Source organism: Hemitrygon akajei, unplaced genomic scaffold (genome assembly GCF_048418815.1).
Source record: "Hemitrygon akajei unplaced genomic scaffold, sHemAka1.3 Scf000062, whole genome shotgun sequence".
Lineage (NCBI taxonomy): Eukaryota > Metazoa > Chordata > Chondrichthyes > Myliobatiformes > Dasyatidae > Hemitrygon > Hemitrygon akajei.
In genome coordinates, this window is record NW_027331948.1 from 3,148,715 (window position 1) to 3,165,066 (window position 16,352).

At 44.3% G+C, this 16,352-nt stretch overlaps 1 protein-coding gene across 8 annotated transcripts in view; it reads left to right on the forward strand.

Moving 5' to 3' along the window:
• The window catches only part of LOC140721833 (uncharacterized), a 39,609-nt gene extending 24,689 nt beyond the window's left edge, over positions 1–14,920 (forward strand). For 2 of the 8 annotated variants that reach the window (XM_073036642.1, XM_073036648.1), the window contains exons 3-4: positions 4,060–6,908; positions 13,037–14,199. In XM_073036642.1, the coding sequence (XP_072892743.1) occupies positions 4,383–5,978 (1,596 nt within the window). In that variant the 5' untranslated portion in view covers positions 4,060–4,382 and the 3' untranslated portion in view covers positions 5,979–6,908; positions 13,037–14,199. Of the gene's footprint in view, positions 1–4,059; positions 6,919–13,036; positions 14,200–14,336 lie in introns of those variants that run through there. The other 6 variants (XM_073036645.1, XM_073036644.1, XM_073036643.1 and 3 more) reach the window with 6 other exon arrangements.
• The last annotated feature ends 1,432 nt before the right edge of the window (positions 14,921–16,352 follow it).

Here is a 16,352-nt window from a genome sequence, read left to right on the forward strand (position 1 = left end):
ACCAGCATTTTGTGTGTGTTGCTTGAAATTCCAGCATCTGCAGATTTCCTCATGTTTGCTGAGATAAGAGAGTTCGCTAAATCAAGGTTTTAATTACAGATGGATGTACTTTCCAGTCCTTATCAGTTATTACCTTTGCAAGGCCCTGACATAATTACAGACTGATGTTCATTCCTGTCCTCCTCCCTTTACTCAAATGAGGGTACAATGTATAATGTTATCATCTCTCAGTGTGTCTCTCTGAAAGCCGCAGAGAACTGGTAATGAGCCTGCATTAGCTAGCCAGAGAAGTCGGGAGTTTATTTCAGTTGAAAAAATCCTATTCAGTCCCAATTATTCTTTTAGCCAGAGGTTACATAGGTTCAAAATGATTTTTTTTAATATATCCTGAATTCCTTAGGAGGTTTCAGGAGAAATACTTATGTCCAATATAGAAACTTGTACTACTTGTGCGTATTGTGGTGATGCAAAGGTTGCTGGAAACTTTACAAACGGGAAGAAGTGGAGTGATATTTGGAAATTTGACTTTTTAAAGCATTATTTAGCAAGACAACCACATATGGACAGTGTGCGGAAGCTCTGGTGAGAAAATCCTTCATTACCTGTTACAGGCCTGCTACATAGGTTTCGTGAGAGTGCAGATGAACTTGATCATACCAAGAGGAGATCAAAGTTCTTGTCGACAGTTATGTGCTAGTTGTTAAAATGAATACGTCTCTATATAAAATTCACTGTGCACATGTTGTCACTGGGTTGAAAATGCACAGTACAAGAATTATGTGCACACTGGTCATTAAAAATTAGTGTGGTCATTGGTGAAAAGGTGGGAGATCTCTAGTGTCCCTGATGCCCTCACCTACAAGGTGTGCATCCAGCTGCAGCTTGTAGCCCTGCACTTTAAGGAGTAGGAACTTGAAATGGATGAATTCCAGATCATCCAGGAGATGGAGGGGATGACAGATATGACGGGAAGAGAGGTGAGTTGCACCCAAGTTGCAGGACACAAGAAACTGGGTGAGAGTTAGGAAGACGAATTATGTTAAATAGCCATTGCAGAAAACTCTTGTTGCTGTCCCACACAACAGCAGGTGGACCACATTAGAAACTGTTGCAGGGGAATAACTTGACAGAGGAAAGTCAAAGGGTTGATATAGGATTTGTTAGTTACAGGAACAGAACAAGAGGGGACTAATATCCCAGTGGTAAGGTTGCTAGTGCTAGTGTAGGGGAGGAGGGTGATGTGGTTAAAATAAGTTGTAGGGGGAATGGGAGCCAGAATGACAGAACAGATAGTGGAGTGGGTGAATTGAATTGAATTGAATTGACTTTCTCACATACATCCTTCATATACATGAGGAGTAGAAATCTTTATGATACTTTACATCTCCTTCTAAATGTGGAATGTATAATTTATAGTAATTTATAATAAATAGTTTGTACATAGGATAGTCAACATAACACAGAAATGCAATCGCATCAGCATGAATTAATCAGTCTGATCGCCTGGTTGAAGATGATGTCCCAGAGCCTGTAGATCCTTTTGCTGTGGTACCATTTCCTGGATGGTTGCAGCAGGAACAGTTTGTGGTTGTGATGAATTGGGTCCCCAGTATCCTTTGGGCCCCTTTTACACACCTGTCTCTGTAAATTTCCTGAATAGTGGCAAGCTCACATCTACAGATGCACTGGGCTGTTTGCACCACTCTCTGCAGGGTCCTGAGATTAAAAGAAGTACAGTTCCCATACCAGGCAGTGATGCAGCCAGTCAGGATGCTCTCAATTCTGTTCCTGTAGATAGTTCTTAGGATTTGAGGCCCCATCCCAAAGTTCTTCAACCATCTGAGGTGAAAGAGGTCTGTTGTGCTCTTTTCACAACACAGTCGGTATGTACAGACAATGTGAGATCCTTGGTGATGTTTATGCCGAGGAACTTAAAGCTGTTCACCCTCTCAATCCCAGATCAATTGATGTCAATAGGGGTTAACCTGTCTCCATTCCTCCTGTCATCCACAATCAGCTGCTTTGTTTTTGTGACAATGATGGAGAGTTTGTTTTCTTGACACCAGTCAGATGTTGTTCAGACCTCAGACAGAGTCAGCAATCAAGTGGCTGAGCATGGTGCGATGAATGTGCTGAGCTGTGTATATCACAATGCAAGAAGCATCGTAGGAAAGCCGGATGAGCTCAGGACAGGGAATTATTATATTGTAGCCATTATTGGGACTTGGTTGCACCCAACAGTCTGAGGGATTTAGATGAACAAATTTCTAGAGAGATTGCAGACCATGCCAAAAAACAAAGGTTGATTCAGTAAGTGATTTTAACTTTCCATATATTGACTGGGACTCCCACACTGTAAAAGGACTCGATGGGGTAGAGTTTGTCAAATGTGCCCTTAGCCAGTATGTTGATTTCCCGACATAGAAGTGTGCAATAAGCTGTTAGGAAATGATCCAGGGCTGGTGACAGCAATTAGTGATCATATTGCCATGAGATTCAAAGTAACTATGGAAAAAGAGAGGTCTGGAGCACAGGTTGAGATTCTAAATTGGAGAAAGGACAATTTTGATGGTAACAGAAAGAATCTGACAAGTGTGGTTTGGGACAGGCTGTTTCCTGGCAAAGGAGTACTTGTAAGTGGGAGGCCTTCAGAAGTGGAAATTTTGAGTGTGTGGAGTTTGTATGTGCCTGCCAAAATAGAAGTTGAAAGGTATCTGGTGCAGGGAACCTGGGTTTTCAAGAGATATTGAGGCCCCGGATATTTTGTTCCTCTAAATGCCTCAGACTGCTGGGTGCTACCAAGACTCATTAATGACTACAATATCATAATTCCAAGCCCTCAGTTCATCTGACTTTCTATTTAGGCGACTTCTGTTGGTTTCTAAAAGCTTCCCAATAGTTTTTGCTCTTTTATTTGCCCTCTCTTTGGCCTTTATGTTGCTTTGACTTCTCATTTCAGCCACGGTTGTGTCCTCCGGCCTCTCCAATGCTTCCATTTCTTTGGGATGTATCGATCACTCATCTCCCGAATTGCTACCAGAACTCCAGCCACTGCTGCTGCATTGTCACTCCTACCAATTTTCCCTTCAAAACAGCTTTCCAAACAAGTTTGTCCAGATTCTCTGTCATAGAAACATGGAGAAATTCAGTACAGAAATAGGCGATTTAGCCCATCTTGCAATGCGGAACAAATATATAATCTGTCTAATGCAACTGCCTGCACCGGGACCATTGCCCTCCATACCCCTACCATCCAGGCTCCCATCCAAACGTCTTTTAAATGGTGAAATTGAGCTCATATTCACCACTTGTGCTGGCATCTCATTCCACACTCTCACAACCATTTCAGTGAAGAGCTTTTCCACATGTTCCCTTTAAATTTTCACCTTCCCCATTTACCCATGACCTCTGGTTGTCATGCCACCCAACCTCAGTGGAAAAAGCTGCTTGCATTTACCCTATCTATACGCCCATAATTTTGTAGACTTCAAACAAATCCTCAAAGCAATGTATAATTTCCTTATTTATGTTTAGAGCCTTTTTTTTTAGATGTATATGATGAGGGGCATTGATCATGTGGATAGCCAGAGGTTTCTTCCCAGCACTGAAATGGCGAACTCAAGGGACCATAGTTTTAAGGTGCTTGGAAATAGATACCGAAGGGATGTCAAGGGCAAGTTTTTTACTGAGAGAGTGGTGGGTGCGTGAAATGCACTACCGGCTATTTGTGTGAGAGTGTTTCAGTTATTGTGGGGCCAGGCACCCAGGCAGCTCAGTGGGAACAAGGAATAATACAAATAGAGAGAGTCAAACTGAGCCAGGTCACAGATTGGAGATGACAGAAATGCCCCATTCTTATAGAGACAGGAAGAGCATCAGAGAATTTGTTGGTCGTTCCAGATACCAGCACTGTGCCGAGTTAAAAATGATTTCTCTCTCCAATTTGGATTGAACTTCACTGTTAACAGTGTGATGCAAGATCACACCTTCACAACTCTAGTGATCTCATCTGAAATGTTGTCCTACACCCACTGATGGATTTTGTAAATATGATTACAGGTTAAAAATGACAAGGAATTTGTCTATGGGAAGTTTGAACCTAGCATGCCAGTTTTGCGGTCTCTGTCCAGATACTTAAGAAGAGGAGGAAGGGATTCACTGGATCAACCTTCCTGCTCAGACTGTGGGGAGGGATTCACTCTGTCATTTCAACTGAATTTACATCAGAAAGTTCACGCTGGGCAAGGCCATTCATCTGTTCTGTGGCTGAGAAGGCATTCAGTTGGTCATCCCACCTGTGGACACACCAGTCAGTTCACACTGGGCAGAGCCTGCTCATCTGCTGAACTTGTGGGGAAGGATTCACTCGGTTACTTGGCCTAATGGCTCACCAGCGAGTTCTCATTGGGGAACGGCCATTCACCTGCTCAGAATGTGGGAAGGGATTCACCTGCTCATCTAACCTGAAGGTCCATCAGCGGGTTCACACTGGAGAGAGGCCGTTCACCTGCTCAAAATGTGGGATGGGATTTACTCAGTCATCTGAACTGAAGGTACACCAGCGAGTTCACACTGGGGAGAGGCCATTCAACTGCACAGACTGTGGAAAGGGATTCACTCAGTCATCCACACTGAAGGTACATCAGCGAGTTCACACTGGAGAGAGGCCATTCACCTGCTCAGTGTGTGGGAAGAGATTCATTTGCTCATCTAAACTGAAGGTGCACCAGCGAATTCACACTGGAGAGAGGCCGTTCACCTGCTCAGACTGTGGGAAGGGATTCACTTGCTCATCGAAACTGAAAGTGCACCAGCGAGTTCACACTGGAGAGAGGCCGTTCATCTGCTCAGACTGTGGGAAGGGATTCATCAAATCATTTCACCTACTGAGACACCAGTTAGTTCACACTGGTGAGCGGCCGTTCACCTGCTCAGACTGTGGGAAGGGATTCACTTGCTCATCTAAACTGAAAGTGCACCAGCGAGTTCACACTGGAGAGAGGCCGTTCGTCTGCTCAGATTGTGGGAAGGGATTCACCAAATCATCTTACCTACTGAGACACCAGTCAGTTCACACTGGGGAGAGGCCATTCACCTGCTCAGACTGTGGGAAGGGATTCACTTGCTCTTCTAGACTGAAAGTACACCAGCGAGTTCACACTGGGGAGAGGCCGTTCACCTGCTCAGACTGTGGGAAGGGATTCACTTGCTCATCTGAACTGAAAGTTCATCAGCGAGTTCACACTGGAGAAAGGCCGTTCACCTGCTCAAACTGCGGGATGGGATTCACTCAGTCATCAGAACTGAAGGTACACCAGCGAGTTCATACTGGGGAGAGGCCTTTCACCTGCTCAGACTGTGGGAAGGGATTCACTTGCTCATCCAAATTGAAGATACATAGGCGAGTTCACACTGGGGAGCGGCCGTTCACCTGCTCAGACTGTGGGAAGGGATTCACTCAGTCATCTGAACTGAAGGTACATCAGCGAGTTCACACTGGAGAGAGGCCGTTCACCTGCTCGGACTGTGGGAAGGGTTTCACTAAATCATCTCACCTACTGAGACACCAGTCAGTTCACACTGGCGAGCGGCCATTCACCTGCTCAGACTGTGGGAAGGGATTCACTTGCTCATCCGAACTGAAGCTACATCAGCGTGTTCACACTGGAGAAAGGCCGTTCACATGCTCAAACTGTGGGAAGCGATACACTCAGTCATCCGAACTGAAGGTACACCAGCGAATTCACACTGGGGAGAGGCCATTCACCTGCCCAGACTGTGGGAAGGGATTCACTCAGTCATCCAAACTGAAGGTACATAGACGAGTTCACACTGGGGAGCGGCCGTTCACCTGCTCAAACTGCGGGAAGGGATTCACTCAGTCATCCCAACTGAAGGTACATCAGAAATTTCACACTGGAGTGAGGCCATTCACTGATCAGACTGCGGGAAGTGATTTACTCAGACATCCACCCTAATGGCACACCAGCGAGGTACTGTGGGGAGCAGCCATTCACGTGCTCCGACTGCGGGAAGAGATTCTCTCAGCCAATTCAACCAAATGTGCATCATTGTGTTCACAGTGGGGAGAGGCCGTTCACCTGCTGTGATTGTGGAAGGGATTCACTCAGTCATCGAACCCCTGTGTAACTCTTGCTTCAGCTAGCAGCTTAATATAGGGGGTGATAGCCTCCCAGCCCGCCCAAACTTAAGAAATCTCATTTGGGTGGATGCTGCTTGATTTTACAAATCAGTAACATGAAATTACAAACAGTACACAAAATGTGATTAAATGATTAAGTTTTATAATTCTTACTTTGACTATATGGTTAGTGAAGTAAACTAAAAAAAAAGAAAAAGGGCCCATTCTCTCCATTCGTGTCTTCTCATCTCTCCCTGGCAAAAGAGCACGGAAACCTATCTTCCAGACTGACAAGAAAGAACAACATTTCTCTCATCAGATAGCCCCGAACTCCAAAACCCTGTTATCTCTGGTCATAACCTTAACATTGCTGCTGCAGAGAAATCATTACCTCAGCAGTGAAACATTGCAGAGAGGCCATTACAAGAGCAGTGAAACCTTGCAACATGTTACACTTGTGACACAATACCATGGAGAAGATTTCAATAAGCTGTTCGCTGGATATTTATCCATCACTGTTGCTGAACACTATTTTGAGAGTAACTGTCGGTGCTGAACTCTGTAATTATTGCTGCTGCTCACCACACCCAGTTATCACCCTGGTCACTGTGCATGGGAGGAATTTCTGCTGCATATTCACCTTTAATGGGACTTGAGTTTAATATGGACTGGAGTGGAGAGCGGCCAGTGAAGGAGTGGAGCTATGAGGCTTTGGCTCGAGAGGTTTTGGCGAGCAGAGGGGGAGGACGAGTTTGCTCCCAGTAAGGTAAGGCCGGGTAGGTTTCTTTAATTAATTTCATTATCTTTGGAGTTGGTAATGGAGGCAGTAGATAAGGCAGTCCAGTGCTCCGATTGTAGAATGTGGGAAGTCAGGGACAGTACAATTGTCTCTGATGACTACACCTGAGAGAAGTGCATCCAGCTGTGGCTCTTGTCAAACCGAGTTAGGGAACTGGAGCTGGAGCAGATCAGAGTTTCAGGGAGGCAATCATCCCTAAAAGTCAGGAGGCAGGTAACTGGTTAACTGTCAGGAGAGGGAAGGAGGATAGACAGAAAGAGCAGAGCACCCCTGTGGCCGTACCCATCAATAATAAGTATACCATTTTGGATACAGTTGGGAGTGACCTACCAGGGACAAGTTGTAGTGGTCGCGTCTCTGGCACCGCAACTGGACCCTCAGCTCAGAAAGGAAGGAGTGAAAAGTGGAGAGCAGTAGTGATCGGGGATTCGATAGTTTGCGGGACAGATAAGAGGTCCTGTGGGAAAGATTGAGAATCCCGGATGGTCTGTTGCCTCCTTGGTGGCAGGGTCTGCGATATCTTGGATCGAGTTCTCAGCATTCTCAGGAAAGGGGGTGAGCAGCCAGATGTCGTGGTCCATGTGGGGACCAATGACATATTTAGGAGTTAGGAAAAAAGTTACAAAGCAGGACCTCAGGGGTGGTAATCTCAGGATTGCTACTTGTGCCATGAGACAGAGAGGGTAGGAACAGGAAGTCACGGCAGATGAATGTGTGACTGAAGAGTAGATGCTTTAGGCAGGAGTTCAGATTTCTGGAACTTTGGGATCTCTTCTGGGAAAGGTCTGACCTGTACAAAAAGGACGGGCTGCACATGAACTGGAAAGGGACCTGGCGGCCAAGTTTGTTAGAGCTGTTGGGGAGGGTTTAAACTAGTTTGGCGGGGGGGGGGGGGGGATCAGAATGTGAGTGTAGAGTTTAGAGTAGAAGGACAAGGGCATGATGCTGTGTGTTCTGAGTTGGTGAGGAAGGACAGGCAGGCGATAAAACATAAATGTAGCCACAGAGGGGTTGAAATTTGTGTATTTCAATGCTAGGAGTATTAGGAATAAATGGAATGAACTTAGAGCATGGATCAGTACGTGGATCTACGACGTTGTGGCTGTTGCTGAAACTTGGCTGATGCAGGTACCGGGGTTTAGGTGTTTTAAAAGGAATAGGATAGGAGGTAGCAAAGGGGGAGGTGAGTAGCATTGCTGGTATCATGGCTACTATCAGGGGTCAGGGATAGTATCATGGCTATAGAAATGGAGAGGAAGTATCCACTGTGTCGGTCTGGGTGGAAGTCAGAAATAGGAAAGGATCAATCACGTGTGCTGGGAGCAGTCTGTAGGCTCCCAAATTGCCCTTGGGACAGCGAGGAGCAGATAAGAAGGCAGATTTTAGAATGGTACAGGAAAGACAGGGTGGTAGTTATGGGTGATTTCAACTTCCCTCATATTGACTGGCACCTCCTGAATGCAAGGGGGATAGATGGGGCTGAATTTGTCAGGTGTGATCAAGAAGGATTCCTGACACAGTATGTGGACTGGCCGATGAGAGGAGAGGCTATACTGGATCTAGTTCTGGGTAATGAACCTGGTCAGGTGACAGACCTCTTGGTGGGGAAATATTTTGATGAGAGTGACTGCAACTCCCTTAGCTTTAGCATAGGTATGGAAAAGGGTGAAAACAGACAAAATGGGAAAGTGCTTAACTGGGGAAGGGCTAACTATGAAGGGATGAAGCAGGAACTAGCGAGAGTAAATTGGAAACAGATGTTCAAAGGTGAAAACACAGAAGTAATGTGAAGGAAGTTTAGGGAACACTTGTGCTGGGTCAGGATAGGTATGTCCCACTGAGGTAAGAAAAAATGGTAGGAAAGGGGAACTGTGGATGATGAAACACATGAGGCAACACATCGAGGAAGATAGATAGATAGATAGATAGATACTTTATTCATCCCCATGGGGAAATTCAACATTTTTTCCAATGTCCCATACACTTGTTATAGCAAAACTAATTACATACAATACTTAACTCAGTAAAAATATGATATGCATCTAAATCACTCTCTCAAAAAGCATTAATAATAGCTTTTAAAAAGTTCTTAAGTAGTTTACTTAATACATTGAGTCCTAACCCCGGCACTTTAACATATCTTACTCCTGGCGGTTGAATTGTAAAGCCGAATGGCATTGGGGAGTATTGATCTCTTCATCCTGTCTGAGGAGCATTGCATCGATAGCAACCTGTCGCTGAAACTGCTTCTCTGTCTCTGGATGGTGCTATGTAGAAGATGTTCAGGGTTTTCCATAATTGACCGTAGCCTACTCAGCGCCCTTCGCTCTGCTACCGATGTTATACTCTCCAGTACTTTGCCCACGACAGAGCCCGCCTTCCTTACCAGCTTATTAAGACGTGAGGCGTCCCTCTTCTTAATGCTGCCTCCCCAACACGCCACCACAAAGAAGAGGGCGCTCTCCACAACTGACCTATAGAACATCTTCAGCATCTCACTACAAACATTGAATGACGCCAACCTTCTTAGGAAGTACAGTCGACTCTGTGCCTTCCTGCACAAGGCATCTGTGTTGGCAGTCCAGTCTAGCTTCTCGTCTAACTGTACTCCCAGATACTTGTAGGTCTTAACCTGCTCCACACATTCTCCATTAATGATCACTGGCTCCATATGAGGCCTAGATCTCCTAAAGTCCTCCACCATCTCCTTGGTCTTGGTGATAGTGAGACGCAGATATTATGAGTTGCACCATATCACAAAGTCCTGTATCAGTTTCCTATACTCTTCCTCCTGACCATTCCTGACACACCCCACTATGGCCGTGTCATCAGCGAACTTCTGCACATGGCAGGACTCCGAGTTGTATTGGAAGTCTGATGTGTACAGGGTGAACAGCATCGGAGAGAGCACGGTCCCCTGCGGTGCTCCTGTGCTGCTGACCACCGTGTCAGACCTACAGTCTCCCAACTGCACATACTGAGGTCTATCTGTCAAGTAGTCCACTATCCAATCCACCATGTGAGAGTCTACTCCCATCTCCGTTAGTTTGTGCCTTAAGCATATGTTAGAAATATGGAGCAGGAAGCAGGAGGGGCTCATGAGAAATTTAGGGTAGCCAGGAAGGAGAGTAAGAAAGGACTTAGGAGAGCTCAAAGGGGGCATGAGAAGACCTTGACATGTAGGATTAAGGAGAACCCCAATGTGTTCTATCCATATATCAAGAACAGAAAGATGACAAGAATGAAGGTGGGGTCAATAAAGGATAAAGATGTCAACATGTGCCTGGAGGCGGAGGAGGTTGGGGAGGTCCTAAGTGAATACTTTGCTTCAGTATTCACAAGTGAAAATGATGTTGGTCAGGCTGAGGTTGAAATAGAACAAGCCTGTGTGCTGGACAATGTGGACATTAAGGAAGAAGAAGTGTTGGATCTTCTTAAGAACATCAAGATTGATAAATCCCCAGGGCTGCGGACATGATATACCCCAGGTTGCTGTGGGAAGTGAGAGAAGAGATTGCTGGAGCAGTAGCTTTGCTCTTTGAATCCTCTTTGGCTGCAGGGGAGGTGCTGGAGGATTGGAGAATGGCAAATGTAGTACCCTTGTTTGAAAAAGGTAATAGGGAGAATCCTGGAACTATAGATCAGTGAATCTTATGTTGGTGGTCTGCAAACTATTGGAAAGGATTCTTAAGGGTAGGATCTACGAGTATTTGGAGAAGTACAGTCTACTCAAGGATAGTCAACATGGCTTTGTGAAGGGAAGATCTTGCCCCATGAGCCTAATTGAGTTTTTTGAAGGGGGAACAAAAGAAATTGATGAGAGTAGCATGGAAGTTGTGGTCTACATGGATTTTAGTAAGGCATTTGACAGGAGCCTCACAAGAGACTCATCCAGAAAGTCAAGAGGCATGGGATCAATGGAAACTTATTTGTTTGAATAAAAATTGGCTTAAAGGGAGAAAGTAGAGGGTAGTAGTAAAAGGAAAGTATTCTGCCTGGAGGTTGGTGACTAGTGGAGTACTGCAGTTATCTGTCCTGGGACCCTTGCTTTTGTGATTTTTATAAATGACATGGATGAAGAGGTGGAAGGATGGGTGAGCAAGTTTGCAGATGACATTAAGATTGGAGGAGTTGTGTATGGAGCTGTAGGTTGTTGAAGGTTACAAGAGGATATAGGCAGGATATAGAGGTGGGCAGAAAAGTGGCAGATGGACTTCAATCCGGATCAGTGTGAGATGATGCATTTTGGAAGGACAAACTAGAAGGCTGAGTACAGGGTTAGTGGTCGGTTACTTAAGAGTGTGGATGGAAAAAGGGGCCTTGGGTTTCAAATCCATACATCCCTCAAGGTCGCTGCACAGGTTGATATGGAGATTACAAAGGCCTATGGGATGCTAGGCTTCATTAATAACGGGATTGAGTTCAAGAGTAGAGAGGTCATGTTGCAACTCTACAAATCTCTGGTGAGACCACACTTAGAGTGTTGTGATCAATTCTGGTAACCTTATTATAGGAAGAATGTGGAAGCTATGCAGAGGGTGCAGAGGAGATTTACCAGGATGTTGCCTGGATTGGAAAACAAGTTTTATGAGGTGAGATTATCAGAGCTGGGACTTTTCTCTTTGAAGCGTAGAAGAATGAGAGGGGACTTGATAGAGGTCTACAAGATTATAAGAGGCATAGATACGGTGGATAGCCAGGATCTGAATAGCAAACACCAGAGGGCATATGTACAAAGTTAAGGGAGGGAAGCTTAGGGGAGACATCAGGGGTAAGTTTTTTTACACAGAGGGTTGTGGGTGCTAGGAATGACTTGCCGGGGATGCTGGTGGAGGATAAAATATTAGGGGTTTTTCAGAGCCTCTTGGACAGCCACATGGATGAAAGAAAAATAGAGGGTTACCGGGTAGTGTGGGTTTAGTACTTTTTTTAGGGGATTATATGGGTGGGTACAACATCGCAGGGCTGAAGGGCCTGTACTGTGAGGTAGTGTTCTATGGTTCTGTATCTGTGACAAATAAATCAGTTCTATTTTAAACTCTGTCTTTGGTACTTAGTGAATTTATAGCACAACTAGTGCACTCAGGCCTGCTGGACCCAGCCAGTGATTCTGTTCCATGACAGTCCTCTTAAATACTCCCCTGTTGTTCCCCTCTTGCTCTCCCTGTGGTGATGGGTTCCAAACAGTCACCACTCTGTGGGTGAAGAGGTTTCCCTTGAATTTCCTGCAGACTGAAGAGGTCGAGCTGACTGCAGTTCTGTCTGAGATGTTCTTTGCTCCTCAAATCTCTGGGCTGAGGAAAAATGACATTGGGAGTTAACCTCCTTAATCAGGGTTCATTTCAACATTATGGGTCATTTTCCCTGCTTCTAAAGGGTTGTTAGAAAACACCACTGTCCTCTAGAGACTGAAAGCAGAATAGGAAACCATTAGTTGGATGTTCAATTGAGCTGGATGAGAAACCACAGGCGGGTCCACTCAGGGCTGAGTTTGGGGCTCTGGATGATGGTCGGGGTAAGAACGTATGATGAGCAGAAGGGATTCAGCAGCGGGGTGTGGCAACAAGTAACAGAGTAGCAACATTTGGAAGCTGATTGACAGGGAAAATAATTCAGTTGTCAGACTAACGACACAAACAATGTCTGTGGTGAGATGCCCCATTGGTCGAGGCAGATGTATGTATTCAGAATGGTTATATCCATTGAGGGAGTTGTTCCTGCTTGTTTATCCTTTAATTTTATATCCGGGTGGTTATTGTAGATTATCCTATCTGTAATAATTTATTGATGATTATATAAATTGTGAGATTCTGTCCCTAACTGGATCAGGCTTGAATTTATGGTGCCTTAATGAAGTTATGATTGTCATTCATGAGTTTGTATTTTAAAGCAAGGTTTTGGTGAATGATATTTAGAACTTCATTGTACCTGCATAAGAAATCAGATTGAGTTAAACTGCTGCAGGATCCTGGAATGTGTTGGATTGTGTCTGGTTTCTCTTGGCATTTTCTGCACTTACTGTTTGTTTGTATTGTATGTATTTCTAATTTTTTTAAATTCTTTTTGTTAACCACCTTGTCCTGTATTTCTGCAAGGAATCCCTCTGTTTCTGGGAAGAGGTCTCCAAATCTCAGTCAGGTGCTTGATGCTTCCTTGTCACCACCTCATCTGCTCAGATCGTTGAGATGTCTCCCATGGAGGGTCAAACTCATTCCACTGGTTAATGTTTTCTTCCATATTGATAATTTATTTTTCTGAGTCAGACTCTCATTTAAGTTTTCTGGTCTGTATTTCTGATTGCGATTGCATATACACACATGGAGCGTTGAATCCTGTTCATTTCTGATGAAAGTATATAGTTAGAAGTGTAAGGGGTTTCTTTTTCATGTTAACTGCTATGGCTAATAAAATGGCTTCTTTGTAATATTAAGTGCTGATGTAAAGGGTTCTCTATAGCAGCATATTTGGGTTTTAACCATAGATTACTTGACTTTGGATTGCCATTCCTAAGCAACTGAATAGATGTAATTCTTTCTTGCGTGTGAAAGCTATTGTTTTTCGCAGGCTTTGGTCAGAAGGCACAGAGGGGACAGAGGGAGGAGACACGACCCGAGAAATTCTGTAAGCTGGCTGACTGAACCCACCCCAAGTGGCAGTCCGAGGCCCAGGGTCTTTAGTGAGGAGAGGGGACAAGGACAGACTTGTGTGGAGCATTTTGGTCGACATCCGAGGGTGGTCCCATTCGAGGGTCGGTGGAGTTTGGACGACATCGTCTGGAGGAAAAGATACCTGATTCATGAGCAACGAATTATTTGTGCACAGAACTGATAGAGTTACTGTCTTGGTGCCTTTATTGCATTTATTTCTACTAACCCATCACCAAGAAGTACTTATAAAGTGTAATTATTTAATTGCATATGGTGTACTGTCTGTTATTTTGCAGTGTGGGGTACATCACACAGCATCCACACACACTCGATTACACACCTTGGCAGTGGCAAAGACTGCTCCCCCTAGAAGAAAGTGAGCTGAGCGAGCCTGAGGCTTACCAGAAGGCTACAGAAGTTTTATCTGACTGTTGTGTGATTTTTTTTCCGTTTGTTTTTCCTCTTCCTCCTTTTGTCCAAGGTAGTTTAATCTTATGTGGGTCTGAGTGTAAATAGAGTTCTCTAATGTTGTCATTTCTTATTTATCTTTGTAAATTTTACTGATGAAATGGGACCGATATTTTCATTAAAAAAGTCAATGTTGGTATTGATGGAAGTGTTTATTGCCTTTGTTGTATTTGTTAATTATTGAGCTCTGTTTGACAGGTTTCAGCCTTGAACTAAATTTTGGCAAAGGTTTTCCCGATTTTGCACTACTTTCTATTGTCTTTGCTTGTTAATTCTCCAGATATGTGGGTATCAACGGTCCCAAAGAAGGATCTTGGTAAAAGAAGTGGTATTCTAAAGGTAAGGTGTGAAAACCATGGCTCATAACAGATGTCAAAGACAACATAAAACCCAACCAGAGGGCTTAGAGCAAAAATTACTTGGCAGTTAGAGGATTGGGAAGCTTTTAAAAACAAACAGAATGCAACTAAAATAATTAAAGAAGGAAAAGATGGAATACATAGGTGAGCTAGCCAGTAATATAGAAAAAGGTTTCCACATTTTTCTTCAGGTACATATAGTGTAAAAGAAAGGCGGAAGTGGATATCAGACCTCTGAAAAATAATGCTGGAGAGGTAGTAATGGGGTGGGGGTACAAAGTGATGGCAGGTGAACCGAATAAGTATTATAAATCACTCCTATCGAAGACACTGGCAGGAATATGGAAGTCACAGTTGTCAGTAGTCAGAATTGTAAAGTTCTCGGGAGAAGGTTCTTGGGAAACAGAGATTGTCTGAAGGTAAATAGGTCACTGGACTGGATGATGTACACCCCAGAGAACTGAAAGTTGTGGCTGAAGAGATATGGAGGCATTAGCAATGAACTTTCGAGAATCGTTAAGGAAATTATATCCTAAGAAGTTTTTTTTTACTTCACTAATCCTCCTCTCCCAGTTTCATCGCCTACTACTTCTTCCACCCCTTTCTCCCCCCACTCTGCTTCCTCTGACGTCTCATCTCCCCACACCCCCCCCCCCCCCGACCTGATGAAGGGTCTCGGTGCGAAACATCGACTGTTTACCATTTCCCATAAATTCTGCCTGGCCTCCGAGGTTCCTGCAGCATTTTGTGTATGTGTCGCTTGAATTTCCAGCATCCACAGAATTTGAAAGAAATAAAAGAAAAAGTGGGGTCGTATAATACTGCAAGAAAATAGTGGGAAGTTCGACGATTTTAAAGCTTTTACATAACCAACAGGAGACAACTTAAAAAAAACACACACGGGAGAGACAAGATGAAAAATTAAGGTAAGTGAACCATAATATCAAGTATCAAAAGTTGTTCAGATATAAAAAGAGTGAAAGAGAGGCAAGAGTTGATATTGTACCGCTGGAAGGTGATGCTGGTGATTTAGTAATAGAGCAAAGAAATAGCGGCCAAACGTAACAGGTATTTTGTGTCAATCTTCACTGTGTAAGACACTAGCAGTATAAGACCATAAGACATTGGAGCAGAATTAGGCCATTCAGCCCCATCGAGTCTGCTCCATCATTCTATCATGGCTGATCCCGGTTCTCACTCAACCCCATGCACCTTCCTCCTCGGCATGTCCTGTAATGCCCTGACTGATCAGCAAACTATTAGCTTCTGCCTTAAATGTACCCACAGTTTGGCTCCCGCCGCTGTCTATTTCAGAGAATTCCACAGATTCACTACTCTCTGACTAAATAAAACCCTCCTTAACTACTCGAAAAGGTTGCTCCTGAGTTTTGAGGCTGTGCCTTCTGTTATGGCTACCCCCACCATACGAGAAGTCCTCTCCTCAACCACACTATCTACACCTTTCCAAATTCGGTGAATTTCTGTGAGATTTAACACCCCTCTCCCCACCACCCGCATTTATTAAACATAGGTCAGTGCAGGAGTACAGGCCCAAGGCTGGCAAACGCTCCTGATATCTTAACCCCTTCATTCCCGGAATCATCTTCTTGAGCATCCTCTGGACTCTCTCCAATAACAACACGCATTTTCTGAGATATGGGTCCCAAATTCTCTCAGTGCAGCCTAAGTAGTGTCTTATAAAATACCAGCATTATCTTCTTGCTTATAGATTCTACTTCACCTTAAATAAATGCCAGCATTGCATTTGCCTTCTTTACCACAGGCTCAACCTGTGAATTAACCTTCTGGGAGTCTCGCCCGAGGACTCATATTTCCCGCTGTACTTCTGTAGTTTGAACCTTCTCCCTGATCAGATAATAGTTCACTATTGTTCCTTTTGCCAAAATGCATTATCGTACTTTTCCCAAAATTGTATT